This window comes from Mizuhopecten yessoensis, unplaced genomic scaffold, assembly GCF_002113885.1.
Source record: "Mizuhopecten yessoensis strain PY_sf001 unplaced genomic scaffold, ASM211388v2 scaffold716231, whole genome shotgun sequence".
NCBI classification, from domain to species: Eukaryota; Metazoa; Mollusca; class Bivalvia; order Pectinida; family Pectinidae; genus Mizuhopecten; species Mizuhopecten yessoensis.
In genome coordinates, this window is record NW_018480013.1 from 237,938 (window position 1) to 265,247 (window position 27,310).

Below are 27,310 nucleotides of genomic sequence, written 5' to 3' on the forward strand. Positions count from 1 at the left end.
TGAGAGACGGCTTCAAAGACATGTTTATATTGTTAGAGACGGCTTCAAAGATAAGTTTATATTGTTAGAGACGGCTTCAAAGATAAGTTTATATTGTAAGAGACGGCTTCAAAGATAAGTTTACATTGTAAGAGACGGCTTCAAAGACATGGTTATATTGTTAGAGATGGCTTCAAAGATAAGTTTATATTGTAAGAGACGGCTTCAAAGATAAGCTTACATTGTAAGAGACGGCTTCAAAGACATGGTTATATTGTTAGAGATGGCTTCAAAGATAAGTTTATATTGTAAGAGACGGCTTCAAAGATAAGCTTACATTGTAAGAGACGGCTTCAAAGACATGGTTATATTGTTAGAGATGGCTTCAAAGACATGTTTATATTGTTAGAGACGGCTTCCAAGACAAGTTTATATTGTTAGAGAAGGCTTCAACGACAAGTTTATATTGTTAGAGACGGCTTCAACGACATGTTTATATTGTTAGAGACGGCTTCAAAGACATGATATATTGTTAGAGACGGCTTTAAAGACATGTTTAGATTGTAAGAGACAGCTTCAAAGATAAGTTTATATTGTTAGAGACGGCTTCAAAGACATGTTTAGATTGTAAGAGACGGCTTCAATGACATATTTATATTGTTAGAGACGGCTTCAAAGACATGTTTATATTGTTAGAGACGGCTTCAACGACATGTTTATATTGTTAGAGACGGCTTCAAAGACATGTAAATATTGTTAGAGACGGCTTCAATGACATGTTTATATTGTAAGAGACGGCTTCAAAGACATGTTTATATTGTAAGAGATGGCTTCAAAGATATGTTTATATTGTTAGAGACGGCTTCCAAGACATGTTTATATTGTTAGAGACAGCTTCAAAGATATGTTTATACTGTTAGAGACAGCTTCATAGATAAGTTTATATTGTTAGAGATGGCTTCAAAGATATGTTTTTATTGTTAGAGACGGCTTCAAAGACATGTTTAGATTGTTAGAGACGGCTTCAAAGACATGTTTATCCTGTTAGAGACAGCTTCAAAGATAAGTTTATATTGTTAGAGATGGCTTCAATGACATGTTTAGATTGTTAGAGACCGCTTCAACGACAGGAGGATGTTGTCGGCTTTGAACTGGTCTCCTCTCGTTAACATTGCCACAAATTCTGGAAAAGAAAACTATCATTAATGAACGTCAACCGAAGATGAAAAAAAAGAGGATAGACAACACAAAGGCCCATTTGAATTATATTTATTTTATATATATATAAAAAAAATAGGAAGTAAGTTATATGTATTATATAGATCACTCCTGTTTGCCCAGATGTTAGATACATTATTTTCCGAACAAGAACAAATTGAAAATGAATTTGACAATTGAAGTCCATATTACCCATCGTTGATTTGTTATTTAAATATTACAAAATACCCCCCCCCNGATCGACCTAAAAGATAACAAAATGTTGAAAACACATTTCTGATATATCACTTTCCTCTGTTTTGTCTGTGAACTGTACCTTTGTAATTGAGTCTGCCGTCTTTGTCGCTATCCGCCACCTCCATCATCTGCGTCACTTCCGGTTCTGTTAAAGACACGCCCAGCCCCGCCATCGCCCTTCGGATATCCTCTTTATTTAAGAACCCGTCATTATCTTGATCAAATACCTCAAAAGCTTCTTTCATTTCTGATATTACATCAAAGTCTTTTAATCTGTCGGCAACCATTTCCACAAATTCCTCAAACTCGATTGTGCCATTTCCTGTAAAAATAAACCAGTGTTCAAATATTTTTCAATGAGTTGCAAAACATATTAAGATTCTGCCATGTATGGTCAGGTGGTACAGTGGATACCACGCTTGCCTTTCACCAAGAGGGCCGGGGTTCGATTCACCGATCGGACGTGAAAAGGTATGGGGTCACCTGCCCGACCACGTGGGGTTTCACATGGTACTTCGGTTTCCTCCCACACTTAGACTGTTTCATACTGAATTGTTTAAAAGTAAATAAAGTTTATATTTAATGACCTCGATAATTTGTTGTATTATTGCCAGCATTATCTCAAAATATCGAACATTTTAAAATCTATAACGATTTATCGTCAAAAATACAGAAATTATTACATTAAGAAAATGACGTGTTATATTATCAGCAATGACACCGTTTATGTATGTACTTCATATGACGAAACGTTCTCTCAAACACTTTGTCACAGGAAATACTACATGATTGGTCGTCATCATTAAAACTGAATATTCAACATGATACACTATATCGTTGTACCCCCTTGTCCCCTATCAAGGTCCTGTCCTGGACCTACTCCTAAATAAATCCATTCCGACCAAGGGCCAACTACGCCCCTGAACACTTACGCCTAGGGTCGGTTTTCACTTTGTTTGTGGAGTAGAGTCAAGGTAAGCGTTCACCCTGATTTGGAATTCTAACGGTCAACGTTTGCTTTCGAATACTTACGGTTAAGATCAGCCGCCTCCATGAGTTGTCGGATTTCCTTTGTAGAGGGGTTTTCTCCGATGGACCTCATGGCCAGTCCTAGCTCATCCACCGTAATAGAACCGTTCCCGTCCATGTCAAACTTGTTAAAAGCCTCTCGAAGAGCTAGATAGAGGAGGACGCTTCGTTAGTTTTAGTTCTGAGTTTTAATTTACAATTCATAAGTCAGAAGCTATCAGACATTGAGATCCAAAACAGAAAGGAAGGATAATATAAACACTCATCTCCCACAAAAAATAAAGTTAAAAATCAAAATCAGCGGATCAAATAGATTTCAGAAGGGTTGAGATTTTTCTTGCACGGGACATCATGTATCCCGTGAAATTCATGAAATCATGTCAGGTATCACACAGGCGTAACGGCGGACACAAAACACAACTAATTATGGTAGGTACGTACACACTATGTTTAAAGTTACCTACATTCTTTCCCCAGGCCAACATACACCAAATTCCTTAAAATTCCCTGCTAACGTTTAGCGTTTAGAGTAATGACAACTACTGGTTAACTTGTTGTCAGTATAATGTTACCGGGTGGAGTGCTGTGCTGGGTGAGATAGCACTCAAAAGTCGGCATCAGATCCGCACTATCACGAGGAGGCAGTTACACCAACATACTTTGCCTCCAGCACACATACACAACACACATGGAGGCATACACTACACACATGGAGGCACACATACACAACACGCATGGAGGCATACACTACACACATGGAGACATACACTACACGCATGGAGGCATACACTGCACACATGGAGGCAAACACTACACACATGGAGGCATACACTACACACATGGAGGCATACACTACACACATGGAGACATACACTACACACATGGAGGAACACATACACTACACACATGGAGGCATACACTACACACATTGAGGCATGCACTACACACATGGAGGCACACATACACTACACACATGAAGGCATACACTACACACATGGAGGCACACACTACACACATGGAGGCATACACTACACACATGGAGGCACGCATACACTACACACATGGAGGCATACACTACACACATGGAGACATACACTACACACATGGAGGTACACATACACTACACACATGGAGGCATACACTACACACATGGAGGTACACATACACTACACACATGGAGGCGCCCATACACAACACACATGGAGGCACCCATACACTACACACATGAAGGCATACACTACACCCATGGAGGCACGCATACACTACACAAATGGAGGCACACACTACACACATGGATGCAGACATACACTACACACATGGAGGGACACATACACTACACACATGGAGACATATACTACACACACGGAGGCACACATACACTACACACATGCAGGCACGCATACACAACACACATAGAGGCACGCATACACTACACACATGCAGGCATACACTACACACATGGAGGTACACATACACTACACACATGGAGGCATACACTACACACATGGAGGCACGCATACACAACACACATGGAGGCACACATACACAACACACATGGAGGCACGCATACACTACACACATGGAGGCACACACTACACACATGGAGGCACACACTACACACATGGAGGCACACATACTCTACACACATGGAGGCACACATACACAACACACATGGAGACACACATACACTACACACATGGAGGCACACACTACACACATGGAGGCACACACTACACACATGGAGGCACACATACACTACACACATGGAGGCACACATACACTACACACATGGAGGCATACACTACACACATGGAGGCACACATACACTACACACATGGAGGCACGTCTTAAAGCTGTTGTTACGACGTTAAACCACATACAACCAAGCTACGTTTACGACATTTAGAAATTAAGGATCCCCGTACCACTGCCAAAAACTGTCACTAAGTACAATGTACTCAAAATGTCTTTTTTTCGGCTTGACTACGGCTTTGATAGATCATCTTGGAAACGAAAAACGTACCTTTAGAGACTTTCATCAAAAAAAATAATGATGAAATAAACAAAATATGATCAACAACAGTGTTCTGAGGGACTAGACTCGGATTCGAACCCTGAAATTCAGATTGCTGAGCTATCACTCTGAGCCACCTGGTCGTGTCCTTGCTTGTATGTTTGTTTGAGTGGTTTTACGTCCGCTTCACTACCCCTGCCCAATCGGTCTACATCTATATCAAATCGTGAATTAAGGGGAGGTTACTGAACATAGGATAAAACTCTGTTCAGTGGGACAGGAACCCTTAAAATCACAAGCCATACAGTGAGCCTTAATGACCGAGGGGCGGTTCTATGTAACCCTATTGAAGTCATCCTCACGAGTAAGTTGTGCCGTTCGATGTTGACGCTGTCATACCTCTGTATGTGCGTTTTATTAACAGAATCATTAACCCTCTGTCTATATCAAGTTCAAAACACTCACAGTTTCAAACTAGTTTGCAAGAGAGTTGGTTGTTAATCTGAATGCCACAAATCGACTCGTGTAAACAACGAGAAAGCGTAATCATTCGTTTTGTTAATAATCATTCTCTCAGAAAACGGCAATTTGAAGAACAAAAGCCGGGAAACTTTATTCGCGAAAATCGATTTTCAGTAGACCGGAATGCAGGATGTTTGCATGGCCCCGAAATTCATCCAGATATGTAATTAGCAAAATGATTCTGCGCGAAATTCAATTATAAGAACCACATGTACTGTACATAATTATCCGCTACTAGAATTTCTACAACATCCGAATCTGGTTAAATGTAAGCGGGTGTAAACTTACCGGCTGTTTGGTCGTCGGTCAAAGCTTCAGCCTGCAAATACAGTTAACATATCAATCAGAATGTTGGCTCATCCGAGAAATTTCCAATTAGACAGACGACCTTCCGGCTAATTCATATAAACACCACACCATCCATATCTTAATGATTTCACTGGATCGATCTTGATCAGGGCATGGCATTTCTGACTAAAAACCCAATACTTTTTATCTCACAGAAAATGATGTATTGATTATATTGAACATCAAATATCAAGCTAAAAGGTTGTATAGCAATTTAATTTTCAACCCAAATGCAAACACCAGAAAAAACTTTGTTTTTTGACGAAAGTAGTTATATTTGTAAATGAAAATAAATACATAAATGAATGACAGAGGAGAAAGGGTCATATATTGACGGATTAAATGCCCCGTGTATGGGTTCTGTAAGCTATAACATAAACATCGCAATGTTTATTGCTAGGCCGAGTAGTGGTAAGTGTGTAAACATTTATGTAGAGGGTGGATTATCTGGACAAGTGATACCGCTTGACCTTATTGTCAAACAGCAATTTACAGGGGTCACCCTTATCTCTCTCTCGCGATAAACTACCCGAATGACCTATATCTCCTTCCTTTCAGACCATAGTTCACGCCAGTGGAAGCAATTAGCGCAAAATGCAAAAATAAAAATAATTTGGCGATACAAATTTGTTCTGGAGATTATTTTGATGCAAAAGAAAATCGACAGGCGTCTTGTGAAAATCCTATATATGCCGTGTGTCAGTACTTAGCTGTAATACACGTAAACAAGTGGTCATTTAGCTGGTTCACCCGGACATATTTAATGTCCAGTTAACAAATTAGTCTAAAGCACTAATGCATAGGACTCATACGTGCATGACGTAATAATAGATGTGACCAATATCTCCCTCCCTTCAGACTCTAATAGATGTGACCCATATCTCCTTCCCGCCAGACACTAATAGATGTGGCCCATATCTCCCTCCAATCAGACACTAATAGATGTGACCAATATCTACCTCCCGTCAGACACTTATAGATGTGACACATATCTCCCTCCCGCCAGACACTAATAGATGTGACCCATATCTCCCTCCCGTCAGACACAAATAGATGTGACCAATATCTCCCTCCAATCAGACACAAATAGATGTGACCCATATCTCCCTCCCGTCAGACACAAATAGATGTGACCAATATCTCCCTCCTATCAGACACTTATAGATGTGACCAATATCTCCCTCCCGTCAGACACAAATAGATGTGACCATTATCTCCCTCCCGTCAGACACTAATAGATGAGACCAATATCTCCCTCCCGTCAGACACTTATAGATGTGACACATATCGCCCTCCCGTCAGACACTAATAGATGTGACCAATATCTCCCCCCCGTCAGACACTAATAGATGTGACCAATATCTCCCTCCCGTCAGACACTAATAGATGTGACCCATATCTCCCTCCCGCCATACACTAATAGATGTGACCAATATCTCCCTCCCGTCAGACACTTATAGATGTGACCAATGTCTCCCTCCCGTCAGACTTTAATAATGTGACCCATATCTCTCTCCGGTCATATCCTAATAGTGTGACTCATATCTCCCTCCAATCAGACACTTATAGATGTGACCCATATCCCTCTCTCGTAAGATCCTAATAATATGACTCATATCACCCTCCCATCAGACACTTATAGATGTGACCCATATCTCTCTCCCGTCAGATCCTAATAATGTGACTCTTATCTCCCTCCCGTCAGACACTAATAGATGTGACCAATATCTCCCTCCCGTCAGACACTTATAGATGTGACCAATATCTCCCTCCCGTCAGACACAAATAGATGTGACCATTATCTCCCTCCCGTCAGACACTAATAGATGTGACCCATATCTCTCTCCCGCCAGATCCTAATAATGTGACTCATATCACCCTCCCGTCAGACACTTATAGATGTGACACATATCTCCCTCCCGTCAGACACTTATAGATGTGACCAATATCTCCCTCCCGTCAGACACAAATAGATGTGACCATTATCTCCCTCCCGTCAGACACTAATAGATGTGACCCATATCTCTCTCCCGTCAGATCCTAATAATGTGACTCATATCTCCCTCCAATCAGACACTAATAGATGTGACCCATATCTCTCTCCCGTCAGATCCCAATAATGTGACACATATCTCCCTCCCGTCAGACACTTATAGATGTGACACATATCTCTCTCCCGTCAGATCCTAATAATGTGACTCATATCACCCTCCCGTCAGACACTTATTCCCGCCAGACACTAATAGATGTGACCCATATCTCCCTCCCGTCAGACACTAATAGATGTGACCCATATCTCTCTCCCGCCAGATCCTAATAATGTGACTCATATCACCCTCCCGTCAGACACTTATAGATGTGACCCATATCTCTCTCCCGCCAGATCCTAATAATGTGACACATATCTCCCTCCCGTCACACACTCATAGATGTGACCCATATCTCCCTCCCGTCAGACACTAATAGATGTGACCCATACCTCCCTTCCGTCAGAGACTTATATCTCCCTCCAATCAGACACTTATAGATGTGACCCATATCCCTCTCTCGTCAGATCCTAATAATGTGACTCATATCTCCCTCCAATCAGACACTAATAGATGTGACCAATATCTCTCTCCCGTCAGATCCCAATAATGTGACACATATCTCCCTCCCGTCAGACACTTATAGATGTGACCCATATCTCTCTCCCGCCAGATCCTAATAATGTGACACATATCTCCCTCCCGTCACACACTCATAGATGTGACCCATATCTCCCTCCCGTCAGACACTAATAGATGTGACCCATATCTCCCTCCTGTCAGACACTAATAGATGTGACCCATATCTCTCTCCCGTCAGACACTAATAGATGTGACTCATATCTCTCTCCCGTCAGATCCAAATAATAAGACTCATATCTCTCTCCCATCAGATACTAACAGATGTGACACATATCTCCTTCTCGTCAGACTTCAATAGATGTGACTCATATCTCCCTCTCGTCAAACCCTAATATATGTGACTCATATGTCCATCCCGTCTGACACTTATAGACGTGAACCTATATCACCCTCCCGTCAGACACTTATAGATGTGACCCATATCTCTCTCCGGTCATATCCTAATAATGTGACTCATATCTCCCTCCAATCAGACACTAATAGATGTGACACGTATCTCCCTCCCGTCAGACACTTAATATATTTGACCCATATCTCCCTCCCGTCAGACTCTAATAGATGTGACTCATATCTCCCTCCCGTCAGACACTAATAAATATAACCCATATCTCCCTCCCGTCAGACTCTTAATATATTTGACTCATATCTCCCTCCCCCGTCAGACTCTTAATATATTTGACCCATATCTCCCTCTCGTCAAACCCTAATAGATGTGACTCATATCTCCCTCCTGTCAGACACTGATAGATGTGACACATATATTCTCCCGTCAGACACCAATAGATGTGACCCGTATCTCCCTCCCGTCAGACACTAAAAGTTGTAACACATATCTCTCTCCCGTCAGATCCTAATAATGTGACTCATATCTCCTCCCTGTCAGACATTTATAGATGTGACTCATATCTCCCTCCCGTCAGACACTAATAAATATAACCCATATCTCCCTCCCGTGAGACACTTATAAATATAACCCATATCTCCCTCCCGTCATACTCTTAATATATTTGACCCATATCTCCCTCCCGTCAGACTCTAATAGATGTGACTCATATCTCCCTCCCGTCAGACACTAATAAATATGACCCATATCTCCCTCCCGTCAGACTCTTAATATATTTGACCCATATCTCCCTCTCGTCAAACCCTAATAGATGTGACTCATATCTCCCTCCTGTCAGACACTGATAGATGCGACACATATATTCTCCCGTCAGACACCAATAGATGTGACCCGTATCTCCCTCCCGTCAGACACTAATAGTTGTAACACATATCTCTCTCCCGTCAGATCCCAATAATGCGACTCATATCTCCTCCCCGTCAGACACTAATAGATGTGACTCATATCTCCCTCCCGTCAGACACTAATAAATATAACAGATGTGACACATATCTCCCTCCCGTCAGACACTAATAAATATATCCCATATCTCCCTCCCGTAAGACTCTTAATATATTTGACCCATATCTCCCTCTCGTCAAACCCTAATAGATGTGACTCATATCTCCCTCCCGTCAGACGCTAATAGATGTGACTCATATCTCCCTCCCGTCAGATACTAATAAATATAACCCATATCTCCCTCCCGTAAGACTCTTAATATATTTGACTCATATCTCCCTCCCCCGTCAGACTCTTAATATATTTGAACCATATCTCCCTCCCGTCAGACTCTAATAGATGTGACTCATATCTCCCTCCCGTCAGACACTTATAAATATAACTCATATCTCCCTCCCGTCAGACTCTTAATATATTTGACCCATATCTCCTTCCCCTCAGACTCTAATAGATGTGACTCATATCTCCCTCCCGTCAGACACTAATAAATATAACCAATATCTCCCTCCCGTAAGACTCTTAATATATTTGACCCATATCTCCCTCCCGTCAGACACTAATAAATATAACCCATATCTCCCTCCCGTAAGACTCTTAATAAATTTGACTCATATCTCCCTCCCGTCAGACACTAATAGATGTGACCCATATCTCCCTTCCGTCAGAGACTTATAGATGTGACCCATATCTCCATCCCGTCAGACACTCATAGACGTGACCCATATCTCCCTTCCGTCAGACACTCATAGACGTGACCCATATCTCCCTTCCGTCAGACACTCATAGATGTGACCCATATCTCCCTTCCGTCAGACACTCATAGACGTGACCCATATCTCCCTTCCGTCAGACACTCATAGACGTGACCCATATCTCCCTTCCGTCAGACACTAATAGATTTGACTCATATCTCCCTCCCGTCAGACACTAAAAGATGTGACCCATATCTCCCTCCAATCAGACACTTATAGATCTGACCCATATCTCCCTCCCGTCAGACACTTATAGGTTTGACTAATACCCCCCCCCCCCCCCCCCCCTATATAATATAAAATATATAAATTACCAGCATAGTAGAAAGATGACATGTACTGATAAACCAAAACTCATGCTCATATTTTAGACATCATTAGAATGGATGGTGTTATCTATAAAATAGAAAAATTATCTTGGAAAAGAAAGATGTATATTTTTACACGTGATTGTTCTTACCATGTCATCCGGATTCCTGCTGCCAGAATTAATTTTCGGATTTTCTTAGTCTACCAGTAAGCTGTTTTGCGAAGATGTGGAGTTGCAGAAAAACTGTTACGTCGGCAAATATCGGCACACTTCTTCATCGGTCAATAAAGGTATGGTCAAATGTTAGTAAACGTGTGTGTAAACCTCATCGTTGGTCAGTAGCTATGTAAGGGTGTGTTTATCTTCCTTGTCGTATGATAGAGATTAGGAAATACTTCATTATCGGTCAGTACCAATGTGGTAAAACTCCCTGGTCAGTCACTAAGTATGTGGACATCATCATCGGTCAGTTGTGGTCAAACTCCCTCGCCGATCAGTAAAGCCTGTCTATATCTATGTCATGTCTATATCTACTTCACACATGAACATTTACCGTCCTAGGGATATTACCTACGTACGGTACACAAGTATGTGTATTATCCTAAACAATGGGATTATCGCTTTCATTAAGAAAACTTATTAGCGTTTTGTACCGCTCCGTTGTACCTCCACAATACGCCCCGTCACATAGCAGGTACGGTAATGTTATTTTGTTAAATATTTACTCACTCAGTGAACAAATAGTAGACTTTCAGTAGCCACTAGTTAACTACGGCGATCAATGATTGTAGGACCTACTTGTGGGGGCGATAATTGGTGTGTGCATACAGGATATTCTAAGGAACAGCAACATTACATAGATACTGTCTAAAGCGGACCCCGTACAGATCCTTCGTCCGGAATAAACAGGTTTTCGTGAAATCTTTTTAAAAGGTGAATTTCATTTTGTCTAAACCGGGACCTTAGTGACTTTTCGGGAAAGAGGGGGGCCTAGGATCCGCCACACTCTTAAAAATAAATTCATTGATAATAAAACTCCAATTGATCCGAACAACTATTTTTCTTTCTGCATATTGAATATCAGATCATTCGGATCTTCGGTTCCTTTCGTCATTTTTCGTTTTTCAGTGCATGCCGAGTAAGCCCGATCGGTTGCTGATTTTTCGTGTAGCAAACATTGATCGGTTGGTTTTAAAGTAGTTAGCGTCCTATAAACAGCTAAGGTCATTCAAGGACGTGCCTCCATGTGTGATGTGTATGCTTGCATGTGTGTAATGTGTGCCGGAGACAGGGTATGTTGGTATAATTGCCTCCTTGTGATAGCGCGGAACTGATTACGACTTTATAGTGCAATCTCATTGAAATACCATGCCGAAGGCATCCAGCACAGCATTCCGCCCGGCCACATTATACTGACAACGGGTCAACCAACCATATAAGTAGAGGACTCAAAGTTCCAACATCAGTCGCCTCTTGCGATCATGCAGTGGATAACAACAGGTGTATTCTAGCGAAGATTGACAGATTATAAAAGTTGAGCAGCATGTCACAAACCTATTACATGATATACGTTGCAATACTGAATTAGTTGAGCATTCTTTTTGTGATTAAATGTACCGGAAGTTCACTCGGGGCCCCCGTGGGACTGGAATGTCCTAGTGAAGTATCCCACGTAGACATTGATACGTGTTATGCGTGCCGTGACACTAACGGCTCACCTTACCTGTGTATCGCTTGCTCATTAGTTACCAGGTAAAACAGAAAATCTATTTGTATTGTAGTCTTTGTCTTTGAAATCTTTTGTAATGTTGCCATATCTAATCGTTAAAGCGGCGCTGTGTTTACCGTTCGGTTGAAGTAGACCGGTTATAATTATAGCTACTCGCGGGGATCGATAGTCGCTGGCTCTACACACAGCATTTCTATCATTTTATCAGAGGGACAACAGTTTCAAATGTAGCATGTTGTTTTACGTAAAGGGCTGTTAACGTGTAAAAGCGATACCGTAATCGACTTTAAATGTTCTAGCTATGTATGCAAGGAGTTCGATCTCTAAAGTCCGTGGTTATTGTATAACACGGACAATTAAATAAATCACTATTAATTTAAAATTTGGTAAACGTCATGTACCGTGTTTATTCGGTAGCACCTAGCTGAAATCAGGGTTTCTTTACTATATATAGTCTTGCAGGTCCCGCTAATGTTTAGGATTTCTGTCCAAAACTCCTGTTCTGCTGCGGTTTTTTTAAAACATATGAGGATATTTTAGACGACTTAAATTTAAAAATGTAAAACACAAAATATAAAGGTATACTTAAATTCCATTAGAATTATCGCATCATAACCAGATGAATTTAAGGATATTTCTACGAAAATAAAGGGACTGCTGGACGGTAGGTCATGGTATAACATTAGTAGGGATTTACAATGGTTTCGTTTGGTTTGATAGTGTATTATGTGCTATTAACAGCTATAGTCATTTAAGGACGTGCCAGACTTTGGTAGGGGAGGAAAGCCGGAGTTCCCAGAGAAAAACTACCGACCTACGGCCAGTACCTGGCGACTGCCTCATGTAGGTCTCGAACCCGCGACCCAGTGGTGGAGGGCTAGTGGTAGCAGAATGTCAAACGCCTTAACCACTTGACCAACGTGGCCCCTGATTGACAATGATCGTCCTTACGGGGGAAAAAAACAATACAAAAAATGTTACTTTTTTATATATATTTCTCAAAAGTACAGTTTTGGAATTCTCTGCTAAATATCTCATTACGCTAACCAGACCTTGGCATATATTGCTGACTTTACAAGAGTTTTAATCTGTATTCAGAAAATGATGTTATATTAAGCAGTATAATAAAAACTACATTGTTGAAATTAACAACAGAACACATAAATCAAGCAGAAAATTTTACTGAAGTTTGGCGAGGCCCTTGTTCGTGTCTACTTATCGATCACGCCCTCACGAGACAACATACCGACACAAACATTTGTGTGAATAAAAGATAAACAAACACGACAATACCTAACACATACAAACACACTGCAAGAATATTAAATATAAATTCATATTTTAAAATCCATATTTAATCCATTCTTTAAACAATCACCCGTCGATACCGACACCGGGTCCTTCAATGAATCACGATGAAATACATACCGTATTTACATAATTATATGAATGTAAATATCAAATAAAATGTGCTTTGAAATCCGATACAAGTAACGGAATACATAATGTGTGTGAGTAGACACACATTCCTATACGTCTGCAGGTTTACAGGCGAACTTTATATACAGACATCTCTCTATAGAGATCACCTCCCTAAAGAAATCACAAGTCTTTAAAGAAAACCTCTGTATCTTGTCTTTAAATTATCACTTGTCGATAACGACAACTTCTCCGTAACGACCAACTGTCCATAGGGACCACCTCTATATATTCAAATATCATGTATATATATTATCATATGTTGATAACGACAACCTTTACATAACGACCAACTGTCCATAACGACCAACTGTCCATAGGGACCACCTTTATATATTCAAATATCATGTATATATATTAGCATATGTTGATAACGACAACCTTTACATAACGACCAACTGTCCATAGGGACCACCTCTATATTTACGTATACCATCCGTCTGTACAGCCACCTGTCTATAACGAAGTGAGCGTGTCCCCGGGTTGTACCGCCTCACTGTAAAAGCTAGCTTGCTAGTAAGGCACTATTGTCCCCTCAAATACCTAAGTTATTACACAACCTTTACATAACGACCATCTATCCATATGGACCAGCTGCATATAACCATCATTTCGTAGCGACCGCATTGTTATAGGCACCACTTGTTAAACAGGATTATATTCTATATTCTAGTATTACATATTTTACCGTTTTCTTCTATCGTTTGATAACAGTTGCTTACATAAATGTTGTCAATTATGTCAATAATTTAATACGTTAGTATATGAAGCTAAGCTGTACAAAAACAACCACTTTTTCTACCGTCGCTTTAACTGTATCCTAACAGAAAATCTGACACTTACACTGCAATACATATAACTTTTGATATCTGTCACAATGTGAAAGATTTGTTTTATTGATGTAATTCGATATCTTACTGGCAATATGTAATAAATGTGTCCTCCTCACAACCACTATCAGTACGTCGCGTCACAATATAACAACGTGACGATCCAATTAAAATACAAAAATAATGTAATTAAACAAACTCTATAAAAACATCAATAGCATTAAGAAAGCCAGATCGTCACTAAAACAACAATTTATGTATCAATGATAAACATTTGAAACAATGTAAAACACAGTACTTATTCAGGCAAGACAACCAGTAGATTTCAATTACAGACATATAAAACTGTACAAATAATTATATAAACAGACAAATATTTCTCAGCTGGTACAAATTAGCACAGACAGACCAAGATCTCTGTATTTGCACAAATAAACACAGACAGATATATCTGAACTTGTACAAATAAACAAGGACAGAGAAATCGGAACTTGATACTAAACAGAGTTGCTATTTGATGATGTGCCGCTCTGAGAACGGTTAACGTTGCTGGTAGTTGTTGTAGTCTATTAATCATGTTTACCTGTTGTTTGTCGTGGTAAATGTATAAGCAATACAGTAGTGGTTAGGTCCAGTGAACAGTTCAGATGGGTTAATATTTGTTAATACATTATGAAGTAAATACTTTAGATACAAGAACGTGATGTCAATAAAGGTTATTGCATGATTTTCGAGTAACAAGTAAAGGTTATTGCATGGTTTTCGAGTAACAAGGGATTTAGTACAGCCTCGCTTCGCTCGGGTGTAATATCCCGAGTGACGAGAAATCATGCAATAACTGGCTTACTGCATGCTTCCCAACTCGAACAAAACAGAAAAATTGAGTAAAAAATGTTCACCTGGACAATCTTTTTACCTATCCTACACTGCAGATAGTACCTGTGTGAATGAGTACTAATCAGAGCCAGGTAAGTTTGTCTTTATTCTCAATAGCCAAGTCTGAGTGTATCCTCCATAATGGATACAAGTGTTTGATGATGATTTGGGGAATTTTCTATTGGAACCGTCACAAAGTTATTCTGATATAATAAATAACTGTACACAAAGTCTTTACGAAGGAGTTAGCTTCAAAAGGAAGAGGGTGATGCAGAATATAGATCGATCGATCGATCGATAGAGATAGATAGATAGATAGATAGATAGATAGATAGATAGATAAGGATTCGTCGCCATGCTGACAACCTTTCACTGGAGGATGGGACACGTCTTTGGGAGACAGGTATGTTCGATGTATAGAATGTTGTACTATTTATATTCAGTACAACAATCAATTGATTAATTAATTTCACAAACTGATTAATTTATAATTGATTGTTGTACTGAAAAAGCAGACCAGGTAATTAAAATTACATTGTAAAACAAGAGTACCGCGGGGCGGAACAATATACGCCCGTCGAATGCCATATAGCGTCAAATACTTTCTTACATTGAAATAAGATCTGCATCATTCAAAGGGTGGTTAGCTGACATGCTATAAAAATGTAGGAGAAAATCTCTGGATAAAAAATCCAAATACTGAAATGAACAAAGAGCTATATCTTTTGCAAATTCTTTTCAAGGAAACACAACAACATATCATGATTATTTAGCCTACTAAGTTTCAAAGAAATCTGTCAAAAAATGTAGGAGGAGATCTCCGGACAAAAAAATAAAATACTGAAATGAACAAAGGGCAATAATTTTTGGAAAAATTGTTGAACCAAAATTCTTTTCAAGGCGACACAACTTCATATCATGATTAAAATGTATATCAAGTTTCAAAGAGATCGGTCGAAAAATGAAGAAGGAGATTGCCGGACAAATATAAAATACTGAAATGAACAAAGGGCAATAACTTTCGGGAAAATTGTTGAATCAAAATTCTTTTAAGGGAGACAAAACTGCATATCATGATTATTATGTATACCAAGTTTCAAAGAGATCGGTCGAAAAATGTAGGAAGAGATTGCCGGACAAAAATCAAATACTGAAATAAACAAAGGGCAATAACTTTTGCAAAAAATGTTGAACCAAAATTCTTTTCATGGAAACACAACAGCATATCATGATTATTTAGCCTACTAAGTTTCAAAGAGATCCGTTGAAAAATGTAGAAGGAGATTGCCGGTCAATAACTTTTGGAAAAAATGTCGAATCAAAATTCTTTTAAGGGAGGTACAACTTCATATCATGATTACTATGTATACCAAGTTTCAAAGAGATCGGTCGAAAAAGGTAGGAGGAGATTGCCGGAAAAATAAAAGTTTACGCCGGACTGACGGAGGGACAACGCCATACTATAATACTCCCGTCAAATTTGACGGGCGTATAAAAATGATATATCATTAAATTATTTTCTCCAATGTGTTTTTCACTTGATGGTTTTTATCTCCCCTTTTTCCTACAGGTTCTCCTGTTACAGGCCAGTGTACGCCATCCCCTTTCATGGTCATGTGATCATGATTGGCCATGAAAGGGGATTGGCTGTGCAGTGGACTGTGGCAGCAAGTGATTTATTGCCCACAGTTTTCCATTGTGAGAGATGGGAAGTATGCAGTAATGTTGAATAGTCCTCGTGAAAAGTGCTCGCAGTTCAAAGCTTATGACGTCAACAATTTGAGGAGTTCCTCTTTGGTCAGAACACCATACTTTAGAAGCAAATATAAGTCCGACACCAGCATCCAAACCATTACACTTGCCACGGGGGAGATCATTGCTATCGCGATCGGAACACTATACGGACCCTCTGTACTAGTGGACCTCTCGGCACCGCCAGGGTTGACCTTTACAGAAAGTGTGTTCCTGGTAGTTTTTATCCACTCCTGAATTTCGTGTCCTTTACTCGAGTAGAATAAGATACCAGTACAGGTACAGAAACAGGCAGACGACATGTACATGGAGCTCTGAGTGCCATTCCCTGCTAAGACAGTTACTGCTGACGTTGTCAAAGCATTGTTTGTCGTCAGCATGTTTGTTGGGGCGTTGTTTGTCGTCGCTGTGTTTGTCGGAGAGGTGTTTGTCGTCGCTGTGTTTGTCGGAGAGTTGTTTGTCGTCGCTATGTTTGTCGTCGCTGTGTTTGTCGGAGAGCTGCTTGTTGTCGCTGTGTTTGTCGGAGAGGTGTTTGTCGTCGCTGTGTTTGTCGGAGAGTTGTTTGTCGGAGAGTTGTTTGTCGTCGCTGCGTTTGTCGTCGCTGTGTTTGTCGTCGCTGTGTTTGTCGGAGAGTTGTTTGTCGGAGAGTTGTTTGTCGTCGCTGTGTTTGTCGGAGAGCTGTTTGTCGTCGCTGTGTTTGTCGGAGAGTTGTTTGTCGGAGAGTTGTTTGTCGGAGAGTTATTTGTCGTCGCTGTGTTTGTCGTCGCTATGTTTGTCGGAGAGGTGTTTGTCGTCGCTATGTTTGTCGTCGCTATGTTTGTCGGAGAGGTGTTTCTCGTCGCTGTGTTTGTCGTCGCTATGTTTGTCGGAGAGTTGTTTGTCGTCGCTATGTTTGTTGGAGAGGCGTTTGTCGTCGCTGTGTTTGTCGTCGCTGTGTTTGTCGTCGCTGTGTTTGTTGGAGAGGTGTTTGTCGTCGCGTTGTTTGTCGTCGCTATGTTTGTTGGAGAGCTGTTTGTCGTCGCTGTGTTTGTCGGAGAGCTGTTTGTCGTCGCTGTGTTTGTTGGAGAGGTGTTTCTCGTCGCTGTGTTTGTCAGAGAGTTGTTTGTCGTCGCTGTGTTTGTCGGAGAGATGTTTGTCGGAGAGGTGTTTGTCGGAGAGGTGTTTGTCGGAGAGGTGTTTGTCGTCGCTGTGTTTGTCAGAGAGTTGTTTGTCGTCGCTGTGTTTGTCGTCGCTGTGTTTGTTGGAGAGTTGTTTGTCGGAGAGTTGTTTGTCGTCGCTGTGTTTGTCGTCGCTGTGTTTGTTGGAGAGTTGTTTGTCGGAGAGTTGTTTGTCGTCGCTGTGTTTGTCGTCGCTATGTTTGTCGTTGTTGGTGTAGTAGTTGTGGTTGGAACTGGGGGCGTTGTTGGGGTAGTAGTTGTGGTTGGAACTGTGGTCGTTGTTGGTGTAGGAGTTGTGGTTGGAACTGGGGTCGTTGGTGGTGTAGTAGTTGTGGTTGGAACTGGGGTCGTTGTTGGTGTAGTAGTTGTGGTTGGAACTGTGGTGGAAGGCACATCTAGAAAAATGAAAATAAAATATGTGAACATTTCGTTTGGATGGTGACTACTGTACAAGTAATGTATACTCTGTAAACTCTATATTTCTCCTGCAAGTTGCTATACCTACACGTAGTATTGAGTTACATTATAAAAACACGTTTAAAATTGATCACCATACAGCCATGGCTTTTAAAAAAACAACCTTCTCAATTTAACCAAAATCGGTTCGTCGCAATAGAATTGCTCATTCACTTCATATCTCGACGAGTATCAGTAAACCGTCAATCATTTCTTCATGAAAACTACTAGCAGCCATTTTTTAAGATTGACGACGAGTTATCTTGGTCAATAAGCATTTTGCACAGACCATTTTTTCAAAGAAATGAAGCGCTTGTAAAACCCCAGATAAGAAAATAGTTTTTACTGTTATTTATAATTATTATCATAACTTTTCTTACACGGTCCGTAGGCTGACTTAAGGAACGCGTTATCTACCTTTCCTCTACCAAGGTCCGTAGGATGACTTAAGGAACGCGTAACCCATCTTTCATCTAACACAGTCCGTAGGATGACTTAAGGAACGAGTTATCTACCTTTCCTCTTACACGGTCCGTAGGATGACTTAAGGAACGCGTTATCTACCTTTCCCCTAACACGGTCCGTAGCCTGACTTAAGGAACGCGTTATCTACCTTTCCTCTAACCCGTCCGTAGGATGACTTAAGGAACGCGTTACCCACCTTTCCTCTAACACGGTCCGTAGGCTGACTTAAGGAACGCGTTATCTACCTTTCCTCTAACACGGTCCGTAGGATGACTTAAGGAACGCGTTATCTACCTTTCCTCTAACACGGTCCGTAGGATGACTTAAGGAACGCGTTATCTACCTTTCCTCTAACATGGTCCGTAGGATAACTTAAGGAACGCGTTATCAACCTTTCCTCTAACACGGTCCTTAGGATGACTTAAGGAAAGCGTTATCTACCTTTCCTCTAACACGGTCCGTAGGCTGACTTAAGGAACGCGTTATCTACCTTTCCTCTAACAGGGTCCGTAGGCTGACTTAAGGAACGCGTTATCTACCTTTCCTCTAACATGGTCCGTAGGATAACTTAATGAACGCGTTATCAACCTTTCCTCTAACACGGTCCGTAGGATGACTTAAGGAACGCGTAACCCACCTTTCATCTAACACAGTCCGTAGGATGACTGAAAGAGCACATTATCTACCTTTCCTCTAACACGGTCCGTAGGATGACTTAAGGAACGCGTTATCTACCTTTCCTCTAATACGGTCCGTAGGATGACTTAAGGAACGCGTTATCTACCTTTCCTCTAACACGGTCCGTAGGATGACTTAAGGAACGCGTTATCTACCTTTCCTCTAACACGGTCCGTAGGATGACTTAAGGAACGCGTTATCTACCTTTCCTCTAACACGGTCCGTAGGATGACTTAAGGAACGCGTTATCTACCTTTCCTCTAACACGGTCCGTAGGATGACTTAAGGAACGCGTTATCTACCTTTCCTCTAACACGGTCCGTAGGATGACTTAAGGAACGCGTTATCTACCTTTCCTCTAACACGGTCCGTAGGATGACTTAAGGAACGCGTTATCTACCTTTCCTCTAACACGGTCCGTAGGATGACTTAAGGAACGCGTTATCTACCTTTCCTCTAACACGGTCCGTAGGATGACTTAAGGAACGCGTTATCTACCTTTCCTCTAACACGGTCCGTAGGATGACTTAAGGAACGCGTTATCTACCTTTCCTCTAACACGGTCCGTAGGATGACTTAAGGAACGCGTTATCTACCTTTCCTCTAACACGGTCCGTAGGATGACTTAAGGAACGCGTTATCTACCTTTCCTCTAACACGGTCCGTAGGATGACTTAAGGAACGCGTTATCTACCTTTCCTCTAACACGGTCCGTAGGCTGACTTAAGGAACGCGTTATCTACCTTTCCTCTAACACGGTCCGTAGGATGACTTAAGGAACGCGTTATCTACCTTTCCTCTAACACGGTCCGTAGGATGACTTAAGGAACGCGTTATCTACCTTTCCTCTAACACGGTCCGTAGGATGACTTAAGGAACGCGTTATCTACCTTTCCTCTAACACGGTCCGTAGGATGACTTAAGGAACGCGTTATCTACCTTTCCTCTAACACGGTCCGTAGGATGACTTAAGGAACGCGTTATCTACCTTTCCTCTAACACGGTCCGTAGGATGACTTAAGGAACGCGTTATCTACCTTTCCTCTAACACGGTCCGTAGGATGACTTAAGGAACGCGTTATCTACCTTTCCTCTAACACGGTCCGTAGGATGACTTAAGGAACGCGTTATCTACCTTTCCTCTAACACGGTCCGTAGGATGACTTAAGGAACGCGTTATCTACCTTTCCTCTAACACGGTCCGTAGGATGACTTAAGGAACGCGTTATCTACCTTTCCTCTAACACGGTCCGTAGGATGACTTAAGGAACGCGTTATCTACCTTTCCTCTAACACGGTCCGTAGGATGACTTAAGGAACGCGTTATCTACCTTTCCTCTAACACGGTCCGTAGGATGACTTAAGGAACGCGTTATCTACCTTTCCTCTAACACGGTCCGTAGGATGACTTAAGGAACGCGTTATCTACCTTTCCTCTAACACGGTCCGTAGGATGACTTAAGGAACGCGTTATCTACCTTTCCTCTAACACGGTCCGTAGGATGACTTAAGGAACGCGTTATCTACCTTTCCTCTAACACGGTCCGTAGGATGACTTAAGGAACGCGTTATCTACCTTTCCTCTAACACGGTCCGTAGGATGACTTAAGGAACGCGTTATCTACCTTTCCTCTAACACGGTCCGTAGGATGACTTAAGGAACGCGTTATCTACCTTTCCTCTAACACGGTCCGTAGGATGACTTAAGGAACGCGTTATCTACCTTTCCTCTAACACGGTCCGTAGGATGACTTAAGGAACGCGTTATCTACCTTTCCTCTAACACGGTCCGTAGGATGACTTAAGGAACGCGTTATCTACCTTTCCTCTAACACGGTCCGTAGGATGACTTAAGGAACGCGTTATCTACCTTTCCTCTAACACGGTCCGTAGGATGACTTAAGGAACGCGTTATCTACCTTTCCTCTAACACGGTCCGTAGGATGACTTAAGGAACGCGTTATCTACCTTTCCTCTAACACGGTCCGTAGGATGACTTAAGGAACGCGTTATCTACCTTTCCTCTAACACGGTCCGTAGGATGACTTAAGGAACGCGTTATCTACCTTTCCTCTAACACGGTCCGTAGGATGACTTAAGGAACGCGTTATCTACCTTTCCTCTAACACGGTCCGTAGGATGACTTAAGGAACGCGTTATCTACCTTTCCTCTAACACGGTCCGTAGGATGACTTAAGGAACGCGTTATCTACCTTTCCTCTAACACGGTCCGTAGGATGACTTAAGGAACGCGTTATCTACCTTTCCTCTAACACGGTCCGTAGGATGACTTAAGGAACGCGTTATCTACCTTTCCTCTAACACGGTCCGTAGGATGACTTAAGGAACGCGTTATCTACCTTTCCTCTAACACGGTCCGTAGGATGACTTAAGGAACGCGTTATCTACCTTTCCTCTAACACGGTCCGTAGGATGACTTAAGGAACGCGTTATCTACCTTTCCTCTAACACGGTCCGTAGGATGACTTAAGGAACGCGTTATCTACCTTTCCTCTAACACGGTCCGTAGGATGACTTAAGGAACGCGTTATCTACCTTTCCTCTAACACGGTCCGTAGGATGACTTAAGGAACGCGTTATCTACCTTTCCTCTAACACGGTCCGTAGGATGACTTAAGGAACGCGTTATCTACCTTTCCTCTAACACGGTCCGTAGGATGACTTAAGGAACGCGTTATCTACCTTTCCTCTAACACGGTCCGTAGGATGACTTAAGGAACGCGTTATCTACCTTTCCTCTAACACGGTCCGTAGCCTGACTTAAGGAACGCGTTATCTACCTTTCCTCTAACACGGTCCGTAGCCTGACTTCAGGAACGCGTTATCTACCATTCCTCTTACACGGTCCGTAACCTGACTTAAGGAACGCGTTATCTACCTTTCCTCTAACACGGTCAGTAGGCTGACTTAAGGAACGCGTTATGGATGACTTAAGGAACGAGTTATCTACCTTTCCACTAACACGGTCCGTAGGATGAATTAAGGAACGCGTTATCTTCCTTTCCTTTAACACGGTCCGTAGGATGACTAAAGGAACGCGTTATCTAACTTTCCTCTACGATAAGCGTATGTGGCAACTTGTAGGAAAAGTAACTAGTCAGAGGGTCTTCTAGTCTGTACAGTATAACTGTGATATTCATTGATATTCTAACACGGTCCGTAGCCTGACTTAAGGAACGCGTTATCTTCCTTTCCTCTAACACGGTCCGTAGGCTGACTTAAGGAACGCGTTATCTACCTTTCCTCTACGATAAGCGTATGCGGCAACTTGTAGGAAAAGTAACTAGTCAGAGGATCTTCTAGTCTGTACAGTATAACTGTGATATTCATTGATATATTTTTATTCAGTTATTTATCTTTTTATTTAGGATAGAAGCAAAACGTACAATAGAAAAATACATTTTATCGGAATATGTATAGAACTGGAGGTAAACGCTGTAAAGGGAGATAACACATGAACTATATTACTGTATGGTGTATATTTGCATTTCGTTCATTTAATTAGCTTGATATCTTTAAAAATTATTTTAAATATTTGCAGCTTTTAACTCACAAAATTACGTTGAAACTGCGTTTTCTAGAACTGGTCAAAGCTGCGTTTCTTCGTGTTCAGTTTTTTTGGTAGAAAATGAAAATTTATATAGGTTTCATCCGTATTGATAAAACATTCTGTGTTATATTAAAAAGTTATCAAGTCTCAGATACCCCTCTCAAGCACTAGATGAATGTTGCTAATTAATTTGGTTATTTTCGTACTTTTCTTTGAATTCACGTGATATTAACAGTAACACCTCTTGTTTCTTTATACGAAACTTCCTTGAAATAACTTCTTTGTTTTAAGTGCAATAATAACTACCTTCACAAATCTGCTGTAATAGTGAAAGTCCAAACCCTCTCAGGTCATCAAATGTATCAACCGCAGTTGCGTATTTAGAAGCCGGATGTGACGCAATAGCCTCAATTTCAGTTGTGTCAGACAGTGCCACGCCCACGGTGTATATAGTTATGCTGGTATTTCGTACTTGTTCTGCCATGTACACAGTAAAACGACTGTTGATATTGGACTGCCCATCTGTTATTAAGATGGCTACATTTGGCGCTTCTGCTCGATCGCCATTTCCTGCCGAAAAAACCTGATCCAGAAGTGTTGATAATCCTCCAGCAGTGTTGGTTGACCTCGATGCGTAATAAATTTGTCTGACCTTCCTGTTTGTAAATAAAAAAAACAACATATTTTCTGCTTATTTCCATTATGGCTTTTTACTTTAAATAACTTATTTTTCATTAATATATGTTGCATATTGTTTAAACAGGATTCTAATATTAACATAAATACAAAAATTCTCAAGTGGACAGATAATAATAAATTTCTTCATGCACCTTTGTAAGAGTTTTAAAAATAATCAAAAAGTTGGTTTAACAAGTTTTGTGCATAACTCCATATTTTACAAAAAAAGGACTTTATCTCCTAACTTTAAATATTTAAAACTGTTGTTTAGTATACGTGTTGTTGGATAGAGTACCTGTATAACTGTTGTTTAGTATACGTGTTGTTGGGTAGAGTACCTGTATAGTTGTTGTTTAGTATACGGGTTGTTGGATAGAGTACCTGTATAACTGTTGTTTAGTATACGTGTTGTTGGGTAGAGTACCTGTATAACTGTTGTTTAGTATACGGGTTGTTGGATAGAGTACCTGTATAACTGTTGTTTAGTATACGTGTTGTTGGGTAGAGTACCTGTATAACTGTTGTTTAGTATACGGGTTGTTGGGTAGAGTACCTGTATAACTGTTGTTTAGTATACGGGTTGTTGGATAGAGTACCTGTATAGTTGTTGTTTAGTATACGTGTTGTTGGGTAGAGTACCTGTATAGTTGTTGTTTAGTTTATGGGTTGTTGGGTAGAGTACCTGTATAACTGTTGTTTAGTATACGGGTTGTTGGATAGAGTACCTGTATAACTGTTGTTTAGTATACGGGTTGTTGGGTAGAGTACCTGTATAACCGTTGTTCAGTATACGTGTTGTTAGGTAGAGTACCTGTATAACTGTTGTTTAGTATACGGGTTGTTGGATAGAGTACCTGTATAACTGTTGTTTAGTATACGTGTTGTTGAGTAGAGTACCTGTATAGTTGTTGTTTAGTATACGTGTTGTTGAGTAGAGTACCTGTATAACTGTTGTTTAGTATACGTGTTGTTGAGTAGAGTACCTGTATAGTTGTTGTTTAGTATACGGGGTGTTGGGTAGAGTACCTGTATAACTGTTGTTTAGTATACGGGTTGTTGGGGAGAGTACCTGTATAACTGTTGTTTAGTATACGTGTTGTTGGGTAGAGTACCTGTATAACCGTTGTTTAGTATACGTGTTGTTGGATAGAGTACCTGTATAACTGTTGTTCAGTATATGGGTTGTTGAGTATCGTACCTGTATAATTGTTGTTTTGTATACGGGTTGTTGAGTATCGTACCTGTATAACTATTGTTTAGTATACGTGTTGTAGGGTAGAGTACCTGTATACCTGTTGTTTTGTATACGGGTTGTTGGGTAGAGTACCAGTATAACCGTTGTTTAGTATACGGGTTGTTGAGTATCGTACCTGTATAACTGTTGTTTTGTATACGGGTTGTTGAGGAGGGTATGTAGAGTAACTCCAGTGGCGTACGTCTCTACGGCCACCCTCACACTTCCAGAATTAATATCAGCAAACTGTATTACATCGTTGACGAAATTCAGTTGTTTCAAAAAGTTATTAAGTGTTACACTTGAGGAGGCGTCGATCACGATGGCCATGTCAATCATACTGTGACACGAACCTACCAACGAAACAGTGGTTATCTCATCAGCAGTGAGTAGTTTATATTTTTCCCTTCTTTGGGGAAAATCTAATGAAGTACACCAAAACAGCATACAGTGTGTCAGCGAAAACAAAGTTTCTATGGGAGCTTGTGATCAAAACATACTCGGGAAAATATCAAAATGGTCACTTAAATTTGTAAATTATACATGTTCCTGCCAGAATATCGGTAATGTATGTTACAGATATAAAGAGACAGAACTGAGGATTCAAACTTGGGAAATCAGTTAACCCTTTTGTAATAAAATACACACACCTGAAGAAGAATCATAAAAAAATGGGAAACAATTACATAACAAATAAGGAAAATATGATGTAAATTTTGGAAAAAAATAGCATGAACTGGGAGATTGAATTGTGATCCTTATTCCCCGATGTGTTTTCCATTTTAAAACAGGTTAGGCTACATCTGATACATCAAGGCAACACGAACTGAGGAGACACAAAAACAACGGTAAAGCAACAACAGGAACTGAGGAGACACCAAAACAAAAGGTAAACCAACAACAGGAACTGATGAGACACTAAAACAAAAGGTAAAGCAACAACAGGAACTGAGGAGACACCAAAACAACGGTAAAGCAACAACCGGAACTGACGAGACACTAAAACAAAAGGTAAAGCAACAGCAGGAACTGAGGAGACACTAAAACAAAAGGTAAAGCAACAACAGGAACTGATGAGACACTAAAACAAAAGGAAAAGCAACAGCAGGAACTGAGGAGACACCAAAACAAAAGGTAAAGCAACAACAGAAACTGAGGAGACACCAAAACAAAAGGTAAAGCAACAGCAGGAACTGAGGAGACACCAAAACAAAAAGTAAAGCAACAGCAAGAACTGAGGAGACACCAAAACAAAAGAAAAGCAACAGCAGAAACTGAGGCGACACCAAAACAAAAGGTTAAGCAGGATGTTTACTACTGAAACATTTCCTCAGCGTAGATAAATCAATTCGGATAGTAAACAGTGGATACCTAATGTATCGGCCAAGTATAGTAAACAGTGGATACCTAATGTATCGGCCAAGTATAGTAAACAGTGGATACCTAATGTATCGGCCAAGTATAGTAAACTGTGGATACCTAATGTATCGGCCAAGTATAGTAAACTGTGGATACCTAATGTATCGGCCAAGTATAGTAAACTGTGGATACCTAATGTATCGGCCAAGTATAGTAAACTGTGGATACCTAATGTATCGGCCAAGTATAGTAAACTGTGGATACCTAATGTATCGGCCAAGTATAGTAAACTGTGGATACCTAATGTATCGGCCAAGTATAGTAAACTGTGGATACCTAATGTATCGGCCAAGTATAGTAAACTGTGGATACCTAATGTATCGGCCAAGTATAGTAAACTGTGGATACCTAATGTATCGGCCAAGTATAGTAAACTGTGGATACCTAATGTATCGGCCAAGTATAGTAAACTGTGGATACCTAATGTATCGGCCAAGTATAGTAAACTGTGGATACCTAATGTATCGGCCAAGTATAGTAAACTGTGGATACCTAATGTATCGGCCAAGTATAGTAAACTGTGGATACCTAATGTATCGGCCAAGTATAGTAAACAGTGGATA

General features: G+C 40.7%; 1 protein-coding gene across 1 annotated transcript; it reads right to left on the reverse strand.

Moving 5' to 3' along the window:
• Positions 1-811: 811 nt before the first annotated feature.
• LOC110442221 (calmodulin-1-like) lies at positions 812-10,982 on the reverse strand. Its single transcript, XM_021485713.1, has 5 exons — positions 10,574-10,982; positions 5,288-5,318; positions 2,467-2,610; positions 1,514-1,756; positions 812-1,162 (listed from the first exon to the last, which is right to left on the reverse strand). The coding sequence occupies exons 1-5, from the start codon at positions 10,574-10,576 to the stop codon at positions 1,080-1,082; spliced, it is 504 nt and encodes a 167-aa protein (XP_021341388.1). The 5' UTR covers positions 10,577-10,982; the 3' UTR covers positions 812-1,079.
• Between the last annotated feature and the right edge of the window lie 16,328 nt (positions 10,983-27,310).

Bases quoted from the DNA above. Each gene is read 5' to 3' on its own strand.
- LOC110442221 (XM_021485713.1), bottom strand. The intron at 2,611-5,287 runs GTAAGTTTACAC...TCCTCTATCTAG, and splicing joins GACCGACGACCAAACAGCCG to CTCTTCGAGAGGCTTTTAAC. The intron at 1,757-2,466 runs GTAAGTATTCGA...TTATTTTTACAG, and splicing joins GGAGGCGGCTGATCTTAACC to GAAATGGCACAATCGAGTTT.